This window comes from Diabrotica undecimpunctata, chromosome 3 (genome assembly GCF_040954645.1).
Source record: "Diabrotica undecimpunctata isolate CICGRU chromosome 3, icDiaUnde3, whole genome shotgun sequence".
Classification (NCBI taxonomy): domain Eukaryota; kingdom Metazoa; phylum Arthropoda; class Insecta; order Coleoptera; family Chrysomelidae; genus Diabrotica; species Diabrotica undecimpunctata.
Window position 1 is genome coordinate 115,517,225 of NC_092805.1, and position 24,534 is coordinate 115,541,758.

General features: G+C 30.9%; 1 protein-coding gene across 1 annotated transcript in view; it reads left to right on the forward strand.

Annotated features, from left to right (window-relative positions):
* The window catches only part of BuGZ (Bub3 interacting GLEBS and Zinc finger domain protein), a 36,699-nt gene that overhangs the window by 5,091 nt on the left and 7,074 nt on the right, over nt 1-24,534 (forward strand). The window contains exons 4-6 of the mRNA XM_072526688.1: nt 7,378-7,526; nt 7,606-7,829; nt 10,012-10,246. Coding sequence (XP_072382789.1) covers nt 7,378-7,526; nt 7,606-7,829; nt 10,012-10,246 — 608 coding nt within the window. The remainder of the gene's footprint in view (nt 1-7,377; nt 7,527-7,605; nt 7,830-10,011; nt 10,247-24,534) is intronic.

Genomic DNA, 24,534 nt, shown 5'->3' on the forward strand with positions numbered 1-24,534 from the left:
GGTATTAAGAATTCAATATTTTTCTTTTGATTTCTTTATTTATTTATGAAAATTTCAGATACTAGAGTATATGGATTAATATAGGGACAGTCTAATAAATGTAGGAACATTTTTTAAAATTAGAAGTTGTTTTATTTCAATCTAAACATTGTAGACATATGCAAAAAAAGAAAAAAAACTTACATAAATAATGTAACCAACTGAAATATGTACATTTGATAATTGTGAGATGTTCTAGAGTGCAGAATCTTAATTAAGGAATTTTTGGTGGAAAAAAAAAGGAAATGAAGTAGTGTGGTCATTTTATATTCTATACTAACTAATAAAAGAGAAATTTAATTTGCTACTTATCTTGTATCGAGCAGCCAGTCTCTATAAACAAATTGGATAAAATTTTACCTTAATCAGCTAGATCTTTATGTAAAATTTTTAACTCTACAATTATATACATGTTTTTGTTATCTATTTTCTGCATAGTTGAGAGATTTGTGCAAATTTGTTCCTATATTTAACAAGCTATATGTACAGTGGGTAACCAAATGATTAGGAGACATTACACATATTTCCTGATTTTCTAGTTTAAAATGTTTTTTAGTAAAAAAAATAGTGGTCACTCATTTTTTTTGTTTGCTGCCTTTTGTAGTACTATCATGTTTCCATATTTGGCAACATTATTACTGTGCAATATTTATCAAATATGTGGTATATTTGCTCTTGTCACAGTGACAACTTATAAATAGTTTTTAATCATTGTAATTATCTCCAGACTTATCCTCCAAGGACATGTAGAGCAATACAAACTATTATTTCATACTTAAGATTCCTAGAGAGCATAAATTACTGAGGTTTCGAAGTCTGTAGATAATAAAAAAATAATAATTGATAAGAACCAGGCATTGGAAGCAGGCTGTGTTGGAAAATGTGGCCGGAACAGTATTACTATGTCTTGCACTGATCATAAAATCAGGAATATCTGTCTTTTTAAACTGTAAAAAGAATGTAGCACATTTGACTACAGTGGATAAAGACTAGAGAGCTAAGCTTTCCAAAAAAACCTGAAAGGGAAACAACACTGGTATATGATTGTTGAAGACTAGATTCCAGTAACTACATTTGTTTTAACATTGTAGTCAATGAATAGCAATTATTTTAATTTTTACAGGCATGCTTTACAGATTTTGGTAAACAAAAGTGCTATAGTTTGACAACATCTAGAGGAGCAGTTTTATTGGGTTACACACCCAATTAGTGTCATGGTATGTAATCTCAGTCAAAGGTATGGAACATCTATATATTGTGTGTACATGAAACTTGGCTACTACCACAGCTCAAAGCATGATTCTCTGATGGTAACAATTGGATATTTATGAATGATTCAGAACTGTGTCAACTATTACTGAATTTTTAGCTAAAAAAATATTTCAATATTTCCATTTTGTAGTGGCTGCGAAACTTGCCTGACATGAACCACATTGAGAGCATGTGGTGATGCTCTCACCAAAGTAGTGATCACCTTCTTCTTATAGTGCCGTGCAGTCGTGCACCTATAGTGCGTTTGCAAATTATCTTAAGGCCAGACGTCTGTCTTTTGCAGCATGCAAAAGATCGCCAGTGTTGTTTATACAGTGCTAGTGATCACCACTAAGGGTTAGTTGATTGAATTTCTTAGAGAGCATGCTCTGATGGAAATATCAACAAAAACATTAAAATAATTTTTTACACAAATTTTTTTATGAACAAAATAAATTTGTTCATCTACACCTTGCTTTTGTAATCTTAGTAATATGCGCTTGCATATAAAAATAAATAAAACAATCCGTTAAATTAGACAAACAGAAATTTGTTTTTTGTTCCTAATAATTTGGCCACCCACTGTATATTTTGTTTTGTGTCGTAATAGGTAGATATATTTTATATAGTCATATTTTAAGAGTGTATATATTGATCCTGAATTTTGAATGAAAGTAAGTTCAATTCAAATTATCTAATAATTTTTACTAATTTAATTTAGAAATCTAATAATATATGTAACAAATATTTCTCCATATTCATAAGTTGAAATTAGAGGAGATTCATATATTAGATATAATTTGATTTAAAACTGCATATAATCCATTATCAAATTGTTTCTATTTAGTCCTACATTGAATTAGAGCCAAAATATTGAGTTAACACATGAGTATGTAGAATCTGGTTTTTTACCCTTTTATCCAATTTTACCGCATTTTAACACTGAAATGTTTTCTCTTATGTTAAATTCTGTACCAGTGAATCCAGTCAATCAGCATTTTACGAATTTCATTAATCTTCATCATTTCTTATTGCTTGTTCTGCACCTGATTGGGATTAACATCCGATTTTGTACATTACTAACCTCTAACCTCCTGTTGCTCCTAACACTCACTGGTAATCTTTCTCGAACATCTTAACGGATCTGTCAGGTAGTCTGACTTGGTATTCAACTTTTCTATGAGATATGAGATCACTTTTGTATTTCGCAGTGTTGAGAGATACATCCTGTTGTTGATGTAGATCCTCTTATTTGAGATTAAAGTTAATCAGGTGTTTTTTAATTTATATAACCTTTGGATATAAGTACCCTGGTGTTTCTTCAAATAAAATTTGTCAGTTGTCTTGTGTGTTGGTCTGTTCTGCCACAGTGTTGCAGACTCAACATCAGAAACAATTCCATACCACGGCATATAAACCCAAATATGAATACCATTATCATTGAAAACATATTTAATCCAGTGCTCTTAAAATATATCAGAATAAAGGATTTGCCCTCTTAAACATCTACTTTATAATTTATTAGACAATTATATATTCAGGATATTAGTACAGAGACTTGGTGAAGAAGTTGTTCCAAAAGAATTATGCATAAACATTTTTTCATAGAAATAAGCAGGTTCTTTCCTAAGTTCCATTTGGGAATATATTTACTAAAGGAATGTACACTAACTAAAATGAGTTCATATACCAAGAAGGTCATTGATAGCGAAAATATTTTGTGATAGGGCATACATAAGAATATTCCAGAAAGTGTCATCTAAAATCAACAGTTTGGATCCATAAATCAGTGAAAGGTGAAACACATTAAGAGACGCGAGTGTCATTATAAATTTTGATAAAACCCCATTGCAAACTTATATAACGAACTGACAGTAAACGATGTATTTTACATTACAAATATTTTGCCAAATAATAGTTCTGGTAAAAATTAAAATCATTTTGTTATTTCAATTATTGTTAAAAAAACTATACCTATTTCATATTAATCAATCAATCAAGGTATTAAATAAATGAATTCTGACTGTTATTTAGGGTTCAGATAATTATCCATTTATAGTACTAACATCTTTCTAAGAGACTCATTAATATTCAGTTCACCGGGATGCTATTGTGTGAGGTATGAAATTACATAAACAAGGGATCATTTCATAAAACAGGTAGATCCATTGTTATGGAATTTGAACAATAGTACCTTACGAGCTGAATATTAATGAATCTCTTAGAGATATGGTGGTACTAAAAATGCATAACTATCCAAACCCTAAAACATATAATACTTTTGTAAATAATATCAATCAACATCAAAAACATGATATATACAGTAGCGGCTGGTGAGGGGAAAGTTATGGGGCGCCGTTTCCACTAGAAAAATGATGTACAAACAATTAATTGTATTTCATATTTATACTTTTCTGTTAAAACGTCTTTCACTTTCTTTTGAAAATCTATTCGATTAAAATATATTTACCTAACTGAACTCAATATTACAATAATTATATTTGTAGTTTACTATTTTTATTGCGAATAAGCCACAATTTTACTTTAATTAAGTTTATTTTGACGTTTTTATTTCCACTTCGGAATTTTTTTTCAAAATACAAAACATGATACAAATGTTGGTATCATGTTCTTTTGGTATATCGCTTCTGGTTTAAGTAGTGCATATGCCAAAAACATTTGTATGTACAATAAGCGGCCTTGCGCTACGTGATCATAATAATTCTGAAGAGTTGATGAATAAGTGTGTATTTTTAGAACTAGTTGATACACTAAAAAAATAGATTTCACACTCTATTCATTAAAAGAAGCAAAAGAATTTAAAGGTACTTTAAAAACTATACAAAATGAGCTCTTAGATTATATACTTCAGATAACTAGGAAGCAAACTTCTTCTTCGGCTTTTCCCATTATTTGTTCCCCGTTTTCATCCTCCACAGCACTGTATTTTCCTTTCTCACTCATTTATCTCTCTTCTCATCACTCTTCTCTGAGGTCTCTATCATAACATTTCCTATGTATGTTTTTCATCTTAAAGCAGGTCTTCCTTTCCATCTTCTTCCCGGCGGGTCCCAGTCAATATTCTTTTTGGCCACCTGTGCTCTGGCATTCTTTGTACATGCCCGTACCACCGATGGGGTCTGTTTTCCAACTTTTTTGTAATTGAGCATTCCACTTCCATTCTGTTCCATATTTCCCCTGTTCTTATTCTGTCCGCTCTGGTAATTTGTAGACATCTCATAAAGTCCAGTTCAATTGTTCTACTTTTATTTCGTATTTATGTTGTTATTTTCCATACTTCCGCTCCATATAGGGTAATATCTATGCTCTGAATAATCACTATGCTCGGAAAGATCCTTTTTTTGTTTTTTTTTGGTTAGAGTGTTGTTCCATATCACTCCACTTTCATGGCTTGTTTTCCCCATGCTATTTTCATTTCTATATCTTTCATACAAGTACCATCTCAGCTTATCATTGAAATACTTAAAAGTCTTACAAACCTTAATAGTCTCTTCTTCTAAACTAAGGTTTAAATCTGCAACCTCGGATTCAATACATAAGTATTCAGTCTTATACATATTTATCTTGAGTCCCCGTAGCTCATATTATTCCTTTAATTTCCTTATCATATATTCCATATCCTCCCTGTCTTGTGCAAAAATGACTTGTCATCTATGAAAAGCAGTATTTATTCTCGTTGTTCAATACCTAGCACTTCATTTGTAACTTTGCTTAATTTTTCCTTTAGGTGTTGATATATTTCCGTTGGGGTCCATTCTTCGTTCATCTGTAATATATTCTGTAGCCTATTCTGATATAGTGTTTGAATACTAAATTGTTATAGACGTTCTATTTTATGTCTCGTATTTGCCATTTTTTGCATCTCCTCATCTCTTTGGATATTGTCTTTTTGTCATCTTCCTGTATATATGAATTTCCCTACTACTAATTGGTGGATACTTGCACATTCTGCTTGTCTGTATACTCTTATTTCTTGTATTATTGTTTTGCTGGCTTTTCTAACTATTATTAAATCAATAATTGATATTTGGTTTCTACTAGGTTCCTCCCATGTGTATCTATGTATGTTTTATGCTGAAATTTTGTGTTGGTTATTACCAACTCGTATTCTCGACATATTTCAATTAGCCGACTTCCATTGTCGTTTCTAATTTCGTCTTCTCCGAATCGTACCACTATATCCTCATCTTCCTTTCCTATGTGGCTATTAAAATCCCCAATTAGAAGAATATCTTCTTTTCCTTTTGCCTTATCTTATTTATTAATATAGATACTCCTTTTGCTGCTCTTTCATGTTTGCAGACTCTGCTAATATGTGTGTATATTTCCCTATAATTTCCTCTCCTTGACCCTTTTTTTGTTTCACTCAAGACTATTATATCTGTGTCTAGTCTTTCGATTTCTGGGAGTATTTCATTTTGTTTCTTTGCGATTCCTTGTATATTGCATGATCCTATTCTCATAGTCATTTTTATTCGCCTAAGTCTTAAATCCCTGTTTCCGTCCAAATCCCGAGTCTGTATTGGATTGTTTTTTGCATGATTTTTTCCGAGTGTCGGGTAGCAGGCCTGGAGCTTCAACCCCCTATTCTTTGGAGGACCATTCTGGACCATTCATGGAGGACTGTGGATCCATTCTGGGGAAGGGGGGGGGGTAATGATAGGTTTTAATATGGTCTCAGGGTAGGATAATGATTGCCCCTGTATGGTATTAGGAGATAAATCAAGACTCGCGTATGGCAGGGGCGCAGCCTTGTGGTAGATCTGTCACCTATCGGGATCATAGATGAGTATCTACCCGCTACCTATGGAAGCAAATGCAAAGTGAAATAAAAGTCTTCATTTCTTGCAGTAGTGGCAGGCGATACAACAGATGTTGTAGATGTAACAAACGCAGACGGAATTGCCTTTTGTTATTTTTTTGGCGGGACAGTACATTTGGGGGTTTTTCAAATTCGGAAAGTCAAGATGCTGTTGGGATATCGACTTATAGACGTATTTTGTATCAAATTAATCTTATTTTAAAAGACTCGCCGAGGAATTTAATGTCATGGTTTCAATTCAAAATTTTGTGAATTAATTAAAGTTGTTGATTATTTTAATGACGATGCCGAAGACAACTGCAGAAACTGAAAAATGTTTCTTTAGTTTGAAATTGATCAAGACGTTTCTAAGGAATACAATGTCTGAGGAAAGACTGACAGCGCTTGTCATATTGTCCATCGAAAAAAACTTTAGTTGGAGTTTTAACGATATTTCGACTTCAACGAAAAGGTGACGGAAACGTTCATTTCCGATAAAAACAAAAGTATCGAGTTTCATTTTAAGAAGCAGGCTTTTGGTAAGTAATCGTGATATTCTCGAAACGGCGCACCTGAACAAAATTATCACCAGTCGCCACTGGATATATAGTAGACAAATAAAACAAGTGAAATTATAAATGTACTAAACAAGAAATTATAAAGAAGAAATTGATTTTAAAATTATTAGAAAAGTTACAGAACTGACAAATATAATGACATGGTTTTCCCGTTCATAGTCTTAAAAGAATACAAAAATGAATTAAAAGGCTGACTGACAATGTCAAAACAACAACAGCCACCCTGTTATTTCTTCTATATACTTATTTACCTAAACAAACTTTGCATTGTACCTACTTAATAAAATTTTATCACTAAGTAATCCTTAATATAATCACACAAAATTCAGGTATGTAAAACAATCTGGGAATCTACTTCAGATCATGTATTCTGCAAAATGCTACACAAGTTTATATATTTATTTTTTTTTTCTAATTCAACATGTTTGTTCATATTGGTGGTAATTGTCTTCGTATATTTTCCTGTATATATGTTGCCTTGTTTATTTCTCCTTCAATCAATTTATTGTGGAACATTTTCTATTATAATTATAACTTCTTCCCTTATAATTTTTTTATATGTATTTTTATTTTTAGACTTGAATAACTGCAGTTAAGTAAAATTATTGTGCTACATTATTTATTACTTAATCTTAATCTAATCTAATCATAAAATAATAATATTTCATGGTTGATTTATTATTTTAGTATGCAAATGATGCCTCCCCATATGCAACAAATGATGCAAGGTCAAGGTGGCCCTCCAAAGCCCCTGTTCCCCAGCGCTATTCCTACCTCATCACCTGGTGCACCAGGTACACCAGTAGTTGGAGCAGATTTTAAGCCCATATCATCAGGTTAGTTTTTTTACAAACACTTAATCATGTTTCCCTTTAATCTGACTGTGTTTGTGTTGCTAAATAAGTTATTTTTTAGCTGCAACAATAAGTGCACCTCCCACAACAAATACCCCAGGGGGTAGTAGTAATAGTACGGATGTTAAAGCATCCACGATAGCTACATCTAGTGCTACTAGTAAAATTATACATCCTTCCGAGGATACGTCACTAGAAGAGTTGAGATCTAGAAATCCAAAATATGCTAGAACTATGTCCAAATCAGATGATGGTGCGTCAAGTTCCAGCACTGCTGCATCAGAGGTAAGATACAATTTTGTGTTTTATGATATTTACCAGTATGTTTTGTTGATAATAAAATTATAACAAGGGAGTATTTTATTTATAGTAAAATTCCACTATTTGGAAGAGTGATTTCATCATTTAAACGCCGAGTGTCCTTAAATTTAAATGTACTCTGCGTCCCCCGAAAACTACCCGTTTAATTTGCGTTTTCTCATCAGAAATCATAGAATGTATAATTAGTACAGTTATTTGTGCTTCTCTATAGCAGTATAAATGACTTTCGAAGTATTTGAGGCTGGTTTAGCTTAACAAAATTAGAACCTGGTCAGGTTACGTCAATAGCCGTTTTAGCGTAACTTCCGCGACAGCCAGGTAGCATCAATAAGCTTTTTGCAAATTTATTTGTTTTTTTATAGCTTTTTGTAACAATAAAACTTTCACAAAATTTATTATAAAATCTTATCACTACAGCTGTTTCGGCAGAGTACCTTTCTCAAGTGATCTATTTTTGGTATGCATTTACACATTATAGTCTTTAACCAAATAGGTTGAGGAGGGGAGAACTGTTTGTCTCAAGTTGATTAAAGACTATAAAGTGGTATCGTTAAAGACTATAAAGTGTAAATGCATACCAAAAATAGATCACTTAAGAAAGGCACTCTGCCGAAACATCTGTAGTGATAAGATTTTATAATAAATTTTGTGGAAGTTTCGAAAACAAAGTTTTCAATGTTTTATTGTTACGTAAAATGTATTTTTAGGGGACTGTAGGGAATAAGCCACAAAATATATTCAAATGTTTAATTTACTGACGTTTCGATCTCTATAAAGAGACCGTTTTCAAATATATAAATGATAGATATATTTATTTTTCATAGCCTTTTGCTTGTGAACTTCTGTATTTCTAGGGAGAATTTTGAAAATGTCACAATATATCTATTTACATGGTTAATTTACTGACGTTTCGATCTCTATTTCAGAGACCGTTTATAAAGTTGGAAAAAAATAGAAAATAAATATAAGGTTATATAAATAATATTATATAAATATATAATAATAAACAAATAAAATAAATGTAACTATCGTGTATATCTTTGAAAACGGTCTTTGGATATAGAGATCGAAACGTCAGTAAAAACCTGTAAATAAATTTATATTGTGGCCTATTTCGAACAAATAATATTTAAAAAATATAATATAATTAACGTTGAAATAAAAGTGAGTGTACGCCACTGGATTTTTATACTTCTTTCCCCACTTCTCTGCCTTCAAACGATGAAACCACTTCCAAATAGTGGAATTATACTATAAATATATAATTTACTTAATTTTATGTAGTTAGAATATTTGTGTAAAACGGTATCTCGCATTTTTAGTGTAGCCTTCAAGTAATCAACCTCACATTATGCATAACTTTACATATTGTCTGTCACATATAGTACTTGACGGCCTTTTAACATAATTCACATTGTTAATTGGTTATCTTATTATAAAGTTGAATTTTCACTTTAAAGATACCTTTAGCTTTGATAGTGGCTAATCAGTCACTCTCATCACTTTAATCTGATATGATGGACTGAGTCAACTAATGTTTTACTAGGTTATATTAACTGTCTCACCCTTTCTTTCTAAATGTTGTTCATAATGAATTGGTCTAGCAATTTTTCATGAATATTATTTAGTTACAAAATAAAAGGGAAAATCCCATTGGTTTTCTGTATACCATAGTTTAAAAAACTTACAAAGAAGTAAAGACTTCTCATGTATGATGGTATATTCATACCATCATCATCATTAAATCATATCATATTATAAAATTGTTATGACACAACCAGACAACTTGTAACGTTATAAACGTCACATCTTTATTAATTTATATTTAAATAATTATTTTATTTTGATTTCTTTATTAATTTATTAATTTCTTAACCTTCAGTTTCTTTTTTTTTTTACTATTTTTTCTTCAAACAAAGTTACTGAGTTACTGAGTTTGAAACAAAATTTATTGCAAATTCATTCTTCACATCTATCAGTCGTTTTTAGCGGTAATAAAATCTTACGTAAGTTCGTGAAGAGTTACCGATTACGCTGGAACCTTTTGACGCGAAGTTATGAACGAAGGTCGGATAATTTTGGGACAGACTTTGTATAACAAGATCGTCGTACATAAGGTAATTAAAGAGAAAAACTATTTTTTTAGTTGGCGATAGCAGTGTCAGCAGCGCAACAGGCGGCAGCTCAACAGAAACATGTTGATGCGATGAACCACCATGCGGCCATGATGCAAAGGTTTCCCGTTCGGGTAACAGGTCCTCCAATCGGTATGACGATGGGAGGACCGATCATGGCGCCCATGAGACACCAGATGATACCTGGCCCACCTACGCTTATTGGAGGACCTCTCATGAGGCCACCGCCTCTCTCTATGCCTCCAGGTAGGTAAATGGATAGTGTTTAAGACATTACTTCACATCATACAGAAGATTTATGAAGAGTTTTGATACTATAGACTTGTCATTTTGTCAAATTAGACTTCATAGTAGATCTAATTGATTTATTTTGTGAAAAACTATTGTAAACTAGCGCCAGTGTATCTTATATACACATTTTTAGAATTCAATGCAACAAAAAGCAAAGGGGCATATCAAATCTAATAAATCAAATCTGTGGCTATGGAATTTTTTAGCTTTATTTGTTTCACAAACAGTCAACATGGTTTCAAATTTTCCTCTACAGACCTCAATATTTTAAAACGTACGACATTGTTTTGCCATGTTAATAAACTATGAGATATGCCTTTTTGTCTCATAGCAGGAAGTACTCTCCTATACATGACATTTTTAAATGATAAAGCAAGTAAAGTATATTGAATTAAAATAATTTTAGATTATAGGAGTGCTTATGTACTGCTGTAATGATTTAAAAACCATTATTATACTTTCAGGTTCAGATTCAAGTAATTGGTTCATGGAATGAATGTATCGATATGAACACGTTTACATTTGAGATTTACTGCTTACTTACAAAATGATTTATTTTATGATACTAACAAAGACTAATTTGTTCTCAGGAATAATACCTCTTAGATGTTAAGTAAAATGTTGTTTGTGTTTTCTGTATAAATTATATACCGATATTGCATAAAATACATCATTTACGCTTCTATTATCATTTATCTTGTGTGGATGATTACTATTTCATGAAACTATAAAGTGTTATATAGGGTGTTTCACGTAAAACGCATATTTGACTGATCTCTGAAAATAGTCCGATTTGAAATCTGAATATTTATACTTCCACATAACTGTAATTAGTCTACAAGTCTAAAATATTGACAGCTTGCTACTACGTCCGGCAAAATCCTAGATCGCCATCAACTTTGTTATTTTTGATAAAATAATCCAGATATTAGTGTATTATCAGATTCTGTATAAAATTGTAGACACATTTTGTATAAGATTACTATGTATCGAGAAATTCGTAATCAGGCAGAGTGAAGCAGTTTTACAGCACCTAAACAAAGAAAGAGAGGGTCTGAATAGCATAAAAAGGAGAAAATTGGAATACTTGCCCACGTGATGAGCAATCCTAGATATACTACATGTAATTATTCAGGGAAAAATAAAAACCTGATCCTGGACGACACTATTTAGGTCCGCTGAGGTCAAATGACAAGACATTCACAGACAAATCATGCGATGACATCTTTAGTTGGTTTGACCGTATGTTGACGGGAAATGTCATGCAGCAAAACGATCATGCTTTTTATTTTAATTTCACGGCTCGTCTTTTTTAAGTCTCACAATATGTTTTTTAATTTATTGAGTCATCACAAGGTATAAATCAACAAGCAGTATCATTTTCAGCATCATAAAGTTCGGTTATAATTTTGTAGATAACTTATCATCATTGATCATTGAGGGTCGTCCGAGAGTTCCGCATCATGAACATTCTTTCAGCTGTCTGTTCTAAGTTCTAATCCATTTGCGACTCATTTCATCACTCATGTTTTGTCCGTTTACTTCATAAATCTGACTGTGAATTATATTGCTTTCAAATCTTTAGCGCTAAGGAAACGAAAAAGTGTGTATATCACAGTGACGGAACTTCAAAACGGTCCTTAAAAAGTACGCCTCTTTTTTTTTAGTTAATTCGGGGTTTCATGAAAGTCTCAATTATGATACTCAGAAATAAAGGTAAACATAACAAAAAAAATATGCATTTGCAAACTGCCCAAATTTTCTTGCTACTTTTTAGTTGTATTATTTGTATTTTTGCCAGTTTAGTTATACCAAGATGATTTAGATCATTATTCATTTTTATAAGATAAGTAATTTTAACTACTGTACAAATGCCTCCTTATAACCATACAAGCATTTTCTCAGAATTTTTCTGAGCAAGAAACCCCAGGGGCTTAAGGAGCGGATAGCAGTTCACATTAGTCTTTTTGTTGTGGGAACTGTAGCACCCAAAATCCCTTTTATAACTTCTCATTCGAAAAAATTGAGGAGCGTTGAGTAGGAGTGATGTGGACCACACAGGCAATTACTTTTTTCTATTTAAAGGTTCGTCATAAATGAAAACACGTAAACTGTGTCTGTTGTTTTACATGTTTGTTATATAAATTGTGTTTGTAAATCGATGATTTATTAATGTTCAAAATTGTTTAAGCAAATAAAAAACCCAAAAACATAAATTTTTGGTACATGGTAGCTTACACAAAACTTGTTCAAAACTTTACCCAGAATCTAAAAATACAATAATAAATAAAATGTTCTATTAAAAATATCTGTTAATAGCGACTTCTTGTTTTACAGGAAATGATACCGAGCTGTAATATTTTAGACTTGCAGCTCAGCTAAAGTTTTCAGATTTTAATTCCGTTTATTTTGAGAGTAAAGTCTAATGTATGGTATACACGAAGCACTATGTATTTTAGTCAATATTCTGAAATTAAAGTACATAACAAATATCCCGACCGGCGAATATACATTTTTTTTATGTAGATTGCATTGTATACATATAAATGTCAGTAACATATCCTGAGATTACAGATTACAAACTGACCTGAGGCAATGCGACCTTTGCGTAGTTCCATTTTGCTTTTCTTTTGTCTTTTAAAGCACTTCATCTATTCTATCCTGTCAATGAGTTTTTGGTTGTATATCGGTAGGTCTTCTATAAATTTGTCCTGGTGGTTTTTTGTTCCATTCGAGATATTTATTTCAGAGCCATTTTTGATGAGTTCTGCTCTCTATGCAATTTCAAAGAATTCTTTTGCCTTCTTGTCATTAACCTTGCTGGTATTAAGGTTAGTGCCAGTCTGTTTCGACTTCAAACCTGGGACAGAATATCTGAACAGTCCCATAGAAGTTTTGAAATAACCAAAATGGAACTGAGTATCTGTAGAGCTGCCTCACAGAGTGGTTCTCCACGTCCTAATCTAATAATTAGCTAGCACAACTGAAATAGTCGCCCCCCTAATTACCGGATTTCTATCGCAACTAGATATTGCATCGAGTGGGGTTTACCATGGCTGGTTGACTGGTAGTCCAGTCTTCTGTTTCTAAGGTATTACAACTTTTAGTCTAATATCACACTGCAGGATTACTACGTTCATAATGTAGTTAATAAAACTCACATTTTTACATACATTTAAAATTAGCAGAATACATTGTTTTACATACATATTATGTATATGCATGTTTTTACATCAAATTAATTTTTTTTTCTTAATATGATGATATAAGTTTGCCTGAGAAAAAATGTCGAAACTAAGGTTGTCAGCTATTAGAAACGCGAGTTATTCAAGATAAAAGACAGTTAGCTGTGCTGTGCTAGCCGCAATGCTACTGGTTTAAAGTGTCAGTTGTGTGAGTTTAAAGCATGCGTCGATAGATGTATAGTAATATACATATTATCTCTTGTGAAACCAGTGTCGTTGCGGACTAACTCTATTTTACTTTATCTTTGAAATCTCGCGTTTTTAACAGCTGGCAACCCTGATTTTCATGCTTTTTTTTCTCATACAACCTTATATTATCATATTAAGAAAAAATTTAGTTTTAATTTGATATAAAAACATGCATATACGTCATAAGCAGCGTATTTTATTTAAAAAATTATGAATATTAATATTTGTTAAAAACTAATTACTATTAATTGAATTAAAAATATTTGAAGCCAGTTTTTGACTAGCAACCTATTATCAATGTATTCTCCTAATTTTAAATGTACATAAAAATGTGAGTTTGATGAACTACGTTATGAACGTATTGATCCTGCAGTTGGATCTTGTACTATTACAATTTTTATTGAAGTTCGTGTTCAACTTTATTTTCTGCTCACTATATAATGTAATGTTATATAATTATCTAATGTTATATAGTTCCCTGTGTGACCATAGGATTAAAAAGTGTGGTTATGGTTTTTGTTCGTAATTTATTATAAATAAAAAGTTTGTAAAATTCAATCAGAAATAGTATATTCACGCAAGATTTTTCATTACAAATTTCTGAAACATTCGAAACTGAGAATACTGTATGCATGGTCAGGTACTGTTTATTTACTTCACAGTACCTAAGTTAATGCCAAGGATAAATCTAATAAAGCTAGTAAATCAAATTATATTGTAGCTATTGGCCAGACTCCTTTCTTTATCTGTACTGGTTTGGTATACTTTAAGCTTATACTGTCATTTTCTGTCCCGAAATAATGGCTTTTCCATTTACTTCCAAGCTTCTCAGGGTATGCACCATCCTTTTATGTAAATACACATCAAAGGCGTGCACATAGCCTAGAAATCAGTAGTGTATGTCACAGTCTATACATCTTTGAATCATGACTTGCGTTGCGAATACAATTTTCATTGAGCATTGTTACAACCAAACAAGCACGTTAATCGAAAGTAACAAACGGGATATGTGGAAAATTAAAAACGCCACATTGAAACCCAGTAAAAAACAAAACAGTAGAGTTAACCGTATTTTCTTTTTAACATTAACAGTCATAATAGAAAACTAACCGATACCATGTATCTGCACAGACAGGACAACAGGACAAAGATACTCACTTTTTGATGTAGTTGTTTGCCAGTATTTTAAAGATAGATTTCCTCGACATTGGATTGGAAGAAGAGGATTGATTTAATGACTCCTATGATCCCTCGGTTTATCCTCTTCAGAATACTTTTTGTGGGTATATTTAAAAAGTAAAATATGCTTCACTCAGGTTCCTATTATTACCAAAAGTATTCAAATATACAGAAACGTACCTTTTCATAAACTTATACATAACATATCTTTTCCACTGGCAATACAGAGGCCATTAGAGTTTACTCATCTAGTATGTTATATTATTGTGTTGGTCTTTGGAATAGTTGAGTTTAGTGACAGTACATATTTCAATATTCTAACTGCATGATATATTTTAATTTCTAGATACCTTTGGTATTAGTGTTTGGAGTTGAACGCTTCATTTGACTGTTTCAAATACAGCTGTCATACTTTCATACTTTATTTATCGGTGATAAGACTACGTTTATGCATCCTTAATGTTTGAGATTCTTAGAAAGCACGTTTTTTTTGTTTGTTTTAAAAATTTCAGTTTGTCTTCTATGTCTCAAGTCCAGGATTATTGATAAATAATCTCGTAAACCAAAAATATATTGCAAGTTAGTCAATGAATTACGAACAACTTTTTTAAGGATATTTGTATAATAGAAATTGTCAAATTTGTACTTGGCATCATTCTTTTGTACATTCTAATCTACTTCATTTGACATCCATGTTCATACCGAATTTCATTCATTTCATATTTGTTTTATATTTATATCAAACAATGGGTGGCCACTGACAAAAAAGGAACTGAAAACTATTAAATTTCTAATTTCCATTTTGGAAAACGTAAATTGAAAAGATTACAGTACATTAGCAATAAAAAATCAATTTAGACAAGAATCTGAACTTTTCGGTGGCCACCTTATTTATAAATGTTTTTTTAGATTAACTAGACCATTTAACTGTTCGGGATAGGTATCTGTTATATTTTCATGAATAATAAAACTAAATCTTGTACTTATTTGTATTTTTTACAAAGTATAAGTACCTGTAATCGCGGTAAATATTAGATCATTTCGAATTTGTTTTAATATTGAGGTTTTTTACTGTGTTATCTATTATTACTATTATTTTGAACTAACGGGCAATTTTTATTATTAAACAGTAGAAAATTGTAAGAGATTTATTGTGTTAAACCTTCTTGCAACTTGCAAAAGGGAATCGAGAGCACACTAAGAAAGTCTCCAGTCAACCAACTTTTAGAAAGTCTGGTCTGTGATTACATCTATGAAGTCTTTGTTTGTTATAAGAATATTGTTAGCTTATTATGTTCCAGTCCTTATCCTGACTAGCTTATTCTGGATTAAACTATATATTCTTCGTACTTCACTGGTGACCTTAATGTCGCTCTGTTTGATCATACTTCAGTGCATTACCTAGCTTGTAAAGAGCCTGTTTAAATTTGTATGTATGTTCCTAGGAACTTAAATCTGATTACTACGCAGCTGCATAATAATTGTTGTATATTATGTCCAAAAGTCAACAATCCCTACTACAACCTAAAATAGATCAGTGTATAATTTCCTTTTGTATTCAATTAGGTTTTAATGTGCTTTTGTCCCTTCATCTTGTTATATACTTATATCTATCGATCATTCTTTTTTTTTGAATTTACCATACCTTTGTAAGTAGGTTTTAAAATGACCCATTATAGCGACATTGGGTACTGAATGAATTTCTAGTCTGGTGACTCGAGGCTAAAATTTGTTTTGCGCGCAATTAGCTACAACCTCATCAAAATTGTCCTTTGCTGTACTTTTCATTAAATTTTTAGCGCGACGTTAATAGTTTTAGACAGTTGCAAAGTATAAATAAGTGATAGATAACTGCATATATGTGAATACAAATGACATGTTCAGCTTACATTCAGTTATCACAATTTTCCTTTAATTTATTTCTTTTTCTATTATTTAGTTGCTTTCTATTAGTTCCGTGCATCTATGATAATTTTCATGTCTATTTAAAATTAATCTAATACTTCTTTTGGTCACAATTTAAGTTACGAAGTATTTACTCTTGTCGTAAGGTTGTATTGGCGAATGTTTCGTTTTGCATTTGGCATAAAATTTATTCACAAGTATATCGTTTATCCCTAAGCAATTTTTTCTATTTTCTTTATTAAATCCAGTACAAGGACATTAGAACACCTTTTGCGACAATATTTTATAAAACTACATACTTATATCTCTTTAGAACCGTTTATAAGGTTTTGCGGAACAAGTTTTCAACAAAAGTATAATTTATTATCGGTTTCAATTAATTCTCAGAATACATTTGATATTAGTATACCGCTTCATCTATATTTACAGATTTTCAAAATGATTGGGACATTTGAGATCAAGATTTTTTTGTCTCTGACTAATAGTTTTTTGCTTATGTACGTAAAAAGCGTGATTTAAAAACTAAATCCTGGAATGTGTTTTAAACCTAATAATGTATTAAATATGTGTCCGTTCATCGCAGTCATATTACCTGTTAAAATTACTAAACAAACATTTTGGAGTGAATATGGCTATTTCATTTCATTCCTCAAATATTTCACGGGACTTTTAATTCACTGGAGATTATTTTTATCGGATTCCAAACCAGTTAAATATATTTTCAATGCGATATTTCTAATTGCATGGTCGAATTAATAATAACGTAACTAAATTAATTTATATTTTATAAAGTGGCGTGAACTTAGTACACTCAGTTTCAAAGAAAGTGGCGCAATCGATTTTTTTTAACTCTGTACAATTTTTTTTTAAATATACACTGTTTTAGTTTAAAATTTAGGTAGTAATTTTAGGCAAATTAAATTATAACATTTATTTTATTGAAGAAAATAATAATGTATGCTATTTAGATAAAACAAGAATAAAACATATTAATGTTTTCAAATGAGTTTTAAAATAAATTAAATCTATTTTAATTGCTAAGATTATAGAAAAACAAACATTAATAATATTTGTGGTTCCGAAAAGAACCGTTTTTTTTTAAATCGTAACATTTGTAGATTTGATGACATTATCACTCCACACATAGTTCTATTTCGCTATCGCTATCATCATCTAAATTAATTATCGGTTCAATTATATTATGATCTACATCAACATATGAACTTTCTTTACTTATTACGTGTCGGACTGAATTTCTCCAACTACTTGGAAAAATATCATTGACCCATTTTCTTATTAACTCTAGAACAGTACTACTTAACTTTGGAGAAATATTTTGTGACCTCACGTTAGACTTCAGCACTGTATGTCCCATTTCCTCTGCCAATGTATCACAAACATATACTTTTTTTATAGAAAATGTCTTTAAAACTTCTAAAAGCCCTTGATTGATGTAACATTCTTTAAAATATCATTCGTCTCCATGTAATTTTGAATTTCCAATGTACTATTATTCGAGTTTGGAGCCTTACTTACTTGGCGACTGTGATAGCTTGCATTGTCCATTACTATCACGCTATTCTGAGGAATGTTTGGCATATGATTATTTTTGAGCCATTCTTCAAAAAGTTCTGCCATTGTATCTTCACGGTAGTCGACGCAAGAGTCTTTAATATTCTTTGCAGAAAGCCACAGGGCATTTTGAACCCAACCATTTTCTGATTCAGCATGTAAAATCGTTATTCTTTTCCCTTTATTTGTCGAAGCTTTTGTCTTACATTTACCGGAGGAATCGGCAAATCCTTTAGGTCGCGTTGAATATGTCTCGTCGAGGTAAATTATCGGACGATTTTCAGAATAAAATTTTCTTATCGCATTTATATACTCATAACGCCATTTTTGTAATCTATGAGATTCCATAATTACTTGTCGTTTGTCAATTATACGATATCGAAAGCCCATACTTTTCAAAATTTTCTATAAGATGGTGAGGCTACAGCTTATTTGGGTTTCGTTAACATTGAGCCGTTGCTTCAGAGCTCTTAATGTAGGTATGCGTTGCTCTTCGTGCATGGTAGACTTTTCGACGTATCAAGTCCTATCGGCTTCGTCCATACATTTGGTGGAACTGGAATCTTTACGTATTTTTTTGTTTCTATGGGGTTTGATGTAATTATTTTTACTGTGGTCAGAGGTATTTTCTACAGATAAATGTTTCTTGTTTACCGGAACACTAGAAGAAGCTCCATTATTATTATCCCACGGACGCCACATAATGATAGAAAACGTAATGAATAAAATGAGTGACACTACTTAACACTTCCCGTGATACATAAAGACAAACAAATTTTATCAAGAACTCGTATTTAAATACTGGTTGGTGTTCAGTTCCATAAAATGATTATATAAATACGTGAAAAACACTTAAAAGGAGATTAGCAAACTCGTCGCGCACTACCATCGAATTCGAAAAACCCTCTTATCAGTGCAGTTTCGTCAATATAAGCCTTATCTGTATTAATGAAATTATGAGTTTCGATTGTAAATCAACATTAAGAAATGAAGATTGACAAATTTTACCAGGAGACATATTTAAATTTTACCTGAAACCGGGCCTTTTATACTATTATCGGTTAACCCAAGATGTTTATAGTCGGTACTAATTGAAGTCAACTATTTACTGCTAAACAAACTTTTATGTCAATTTATGATGCTGTGTGACCTAGGTAGGTAACGAGCGAAGATATACTATTGACTGATATAATACTGAAGCCAACCAGATCTATGGAGAGCTAAGTCTTGTGCTTTGACTAAATGCTTAAAAAGGTGCTTTGACATGGTAATAAGAGTTGGTTCGAAATGATCGGAAATCTGGAGTCCATGCTCAAAGACAGATGTACAAAAGAGCATATTAACAAATACTAGAAGGAAGGTGTCTACGAGGTAAATCAAGAATTAGATGGCTAAAGAGATACACAACGATATCCGGGAACTATGTTTAAAAGAAAGGCGATGCCAAGCTCAGGACTGATATCAACAACAATTCATGTAGGCATTCTTTGAATAAGGTTATTAACGTAGTTTTGTCAATATTTTGTGACACATGTAGACTTTATAACATCAAAACTTATCGTTTCTTGCAGAAATATATTTTGGGGGACTATATCTCGGAGAAAATGATTAATAATGGATAAATATAAAAAAAATTTTAATGATCCTATTCATTGAAAAATGAAAAACACTAAAACTTTAGATATTTCTGACTTACTTAATCCATACGTGGCATTTAAGGATTGCAGTTACTTAAATGAAACAGCTTAAAAACATGTGAAACAAAAAGTAAAAACGTTATAAGTTTGAAAAAGAATCGGTTGTCCTACTTATCTTGGAAGTGTGTGTAGATATATTATAATTGTAAATTGTAGATATCGAAATATATGATTTTGTTAAATACTCAGTTATCAAAATATTTGACTTAATTGTAACATTTAAAATCTATTAAAAAACAGTTTCACGCCATTTTACAAAACTATTTTGCTAATTCTAGATTTCCTTCGTTTTATCTTCATCTAGCTCGGGCACTTCTAAGTATAAAATAATGTAAAATAAATTCGGTATAATAGACAATTAATTAAAAATTTGATTCTCTCTTTTATATATGTATACTTACCCATTTTACAGGAAAACAGTTACTCAATTCAGAGTTATAGGCAAACAGTAGCATTAAGTCGTAAATATTGATCAACATGATATTTTTACATTATATTAATATTGATTAGAAGATAATATGTTGAAAACATGGAGAAAATGTTGATAACAAAAATGTTGGGAATGTTCCATAAAAAATATCATCACCTTAAACTATTGTTGTAAATCTACAAATGTGTATCATCCGTCTACAAAACTGCTATTAATAATTTGAAATTACCATATGGGTGTCTGAAATGCTTAATGACCCAACATTTTTGTCTGTCGACATTTTCCTCGCGTTTTCCACATCCCAATCAGACGTAAAAATGTAATGCTGTGCATATTATTTGGAAATAAATAGTAAAGGAAAAAGCGTCAGTTTTAAATTTTCCGACAAAAAATTTGCCTGTTCATACAACAGTATCAATTGATGTTTTTCTTTGACTTCCAAGGTTGCTGGATTGTAGGCTATATAAAATTCTCATAAAAAATCAAAATAGGATGAATATAGCGTAGAATAGAAACACACTATAAGAAACGATGATTTGCAATAAGATCGTGGAATCCTGAGAGGAACAAGAATGCTACCATACTTAGGTAAATAAAAAATGGAAAACTGGAATTTAGATTGCATATCATCTTTAGAATTCTACAACTGCTTCAACATAGGGACCAAGTGAAAATACTGAAAGAATAGAAAAACTTCTTTTGTGTACTTTATTAAAAACGGAACACATGCAGCTTCAATGTGCTTATAAGTGAACTTATAAAGAGAAAATTTCCAGTGGTTGGCTGTATACCATAGTTAACTCACGTTACGTTACTCACAATGAAGTATAAAACTTTAATGTAATTGGTATATTCAATTATAAAAAATATCCAAAAGGATTACAAAATTTTTCAAAATATTTTCGGTTCTATTGAACTATTATGGAAATACTTGAAACACTACGAACGATTATTGGTTTTTAACTAAAAGGGAACATACTGAGATAGTTTGCTAGTAACTTTGACTTGGCCCAGATGTGGTCGCCATTTTCGAGTAAGGCTCAGTATTTTCCCCTTTAGTTAAAAATCTATAATCATCGACATTATGTCATTTAAATTTAAGTTCATTTAATATTTTATATGTAAACTAAAGGTATTTATAGCATTTTTTAAATATTTTAAGTATCACTGATGGTGGTTCAATGAAACTGAAAACATTTTGAAAAATTTTGTATTTCCTTGAATATTTTCATATTTCTATAATTTAAGGTACCAATTACACTAGAAGTTTTATATTTCATTTCAAGTTTCTCTTACTACAAAGTGAACTTAATTGATTTTACGAAATAATTTGCCCTTACACCAGTTTTATTAGCATAACAAGAAAGAACTTTTAAAAATACTATTTTAGGAGAACAAATTATGCGCATTAGATACATTTGCTTATATTCCGTATTTGTAACAGCAATCCTGTTGTACTATTTGATATAACCCCATAAGTACTAGTATAGTTTACAATTTCGCGTATTACTTAAAAGTGTCCTGACCGGTTGAATTAGCGAATAACGTTACGAACTCAAATTAAGTACATGATGTACCTAAATATTTTCTTTCTAAAATTATATACTAACTTACTGCTAATTCAAAATTAAAATGAATAATTTGGTAGTAGTAAACTTTTGGTAGTGGATCGCTTTTGTAAATATTGTCGTTGAAAATAATACTTGTTTATTATTAAAGTGAAATTAACATGATTGATTACTACCGACACCAGTGCGTTTTATTTGAGGACAAAATGACATTTGGGGGCGATCCCGCATCTGCCCAGGTACTTCTCACGCACTTCTGTGTTGGCATGCCTGCATTCAGATATTTGTCACTCGCTTAGTTTTTTTGGCAGTGATTGGTTTGTTTACTGTCATTTGGTTGAATTATTGCATATTTGTTTTCGCAATAATCGAAACTGAACACTTACTACGACATATTTTGATCTCCAAGACGCCAAGATATATTCTAGAAACGTTCTGAATTAGTTCTTTATTTATTTATATTGTAATTATATTGAGCGTGACAAGTAACTCGATTCTTAGTATTTCAGTTATTTAGTACTGATTGGATATACATTTAAAATACACATTTTTAAGTAAAGTATGGAAATATTTAATTAGCTCCCTTTAATTCCTTTTATGAATCAGCTTATCCACTTTTATTACTATTGAATCCTCTCTCCTTAATTTTTAGAATATAAATTATCTCTCTTGTCGAATTTTTTATGTATATTTTGCGAAATAGAAAAATTATAAAGTTCAGAGAAGTAATTGTGTAACTACTTGTTACATTAATTAAATATTAGGCACTTATCGACGCATAGTTGGATCTAGTTGATCTAACATTTTTTCAAGATGTAATAAAATAAGTTTTTTTGTGTTTGTCTTGAAATGGATTTAGTGTTTCCAACATTTATAAATAAGCTACCACCCGCAGTAAAAGACACTACTACAATTTTCATGGTCAATATTTTCTACTTTTACTTTTATACATTGGTCCTTCGAGCCAGATGCAAAGTCAATTAGACATACAAAGTAAATGTGACAAAACTCAATTTGTTGATAAAATAGTACTTTCTGTGTAATTCTGTAATTTTTATTTCTTACTTAATGTTGTATTGGACATTCTTAAACTTTCATTTGATTATCTAGTTCCCATTAATTCTTATTTCTGTAAATACATTTCACACTTTCTCAAGATCGAGTTTCTGTTGGTGAAGGAACGCATCCCCGAAGTTTGGTTTGTGTTTGGAATTTTAATTTTGTTATCATATGTATTGATTGAATCCTAGCCATTACAAAATTTCCCAAAATTTCGATTATTAGGCCCGTCCAAATATTTTTTAAGATTATTTTTAGCTCGAAACTACCGCGTCTAAAATCATTGATACCAGTTTACTATGTTATATTCATATTCTGCAGTTTGGTTTGTAAGAACTATATTTACCAGTGATATTTAGATGTTTCTCTACATAATAGACTCTCCAAAGATTAGAAACTGTAAATCTCTTGTTTTTATCAAGGAAAATAAAAAAATTAATGTTTATTACATGTAACAAATATCCAAATTTTTTCTTTTATATTAGTAGTCTACCAATATACTAAACAAAATTTGAATATTGGTAGATTTATCATTTATATTTATTATCATTTGCCAAAAGTTTCTCCATCTACTCAGATTAACAATCCAATTCCGCGATATGTGTTTCACACGTTTAAATTTAAAAAATTTACATTTTTTGCAATTTGAAAAAAAAATGGATTTATGTTGGTGGTGGCGCTGGTGGCTCAATTAAATTAGAAATTTAAACTTTTCTGGTGTCTACCGGGATCGAACCCGGGCAGTCCGGCTTAATAAGCTTTTACCTAAGAGCTATGGCTGTTACCTAGGTAATACACCCTTGACTCCAATATTAGCTATCTGAGTTAATTTTTTCTGATCTTGGATTCTTAAAAAACATGTATTGCTTAATTTATCAATTATAAAATAAATTTAGGTATTTTCAGACCTTTCAAAGTATAACCCTCGGGTTATAAGATTGACAAGTTTTTAGAGTTACAATTTAATAGAAGAAACGCCAACAGAGCTAAATCAAAACTTAAAAGTATATATCTTTAATCAAACACAAATTGGGGACCAAACATTCAAAGTAAGAGGTTTCGATTATTGCTTAAAACATATTCATCATTCTGAGTAATCTATTATACATTTTTTATCGTATATTTATATTTTTAAATCACTAATCACAAAAACCTATCAGTTTATGTAGATTTTGGATATTGTCATTTTTAGCATTATTAGTCATTATGACAAAGAGGTATTTTTATTTCTGACATTTTCTTTCTCTACTTAGCTGCATGATTTGTATTGTACATTTGACGTTTATTCAAATTTATCCAATTCAATAAACAATTAGATTGTTAATACATTTTTATTTGATGGTTGAATTTTTACAAAGTATTATTATATTATTTGATATGTCTGAGATTGTAGAAATTC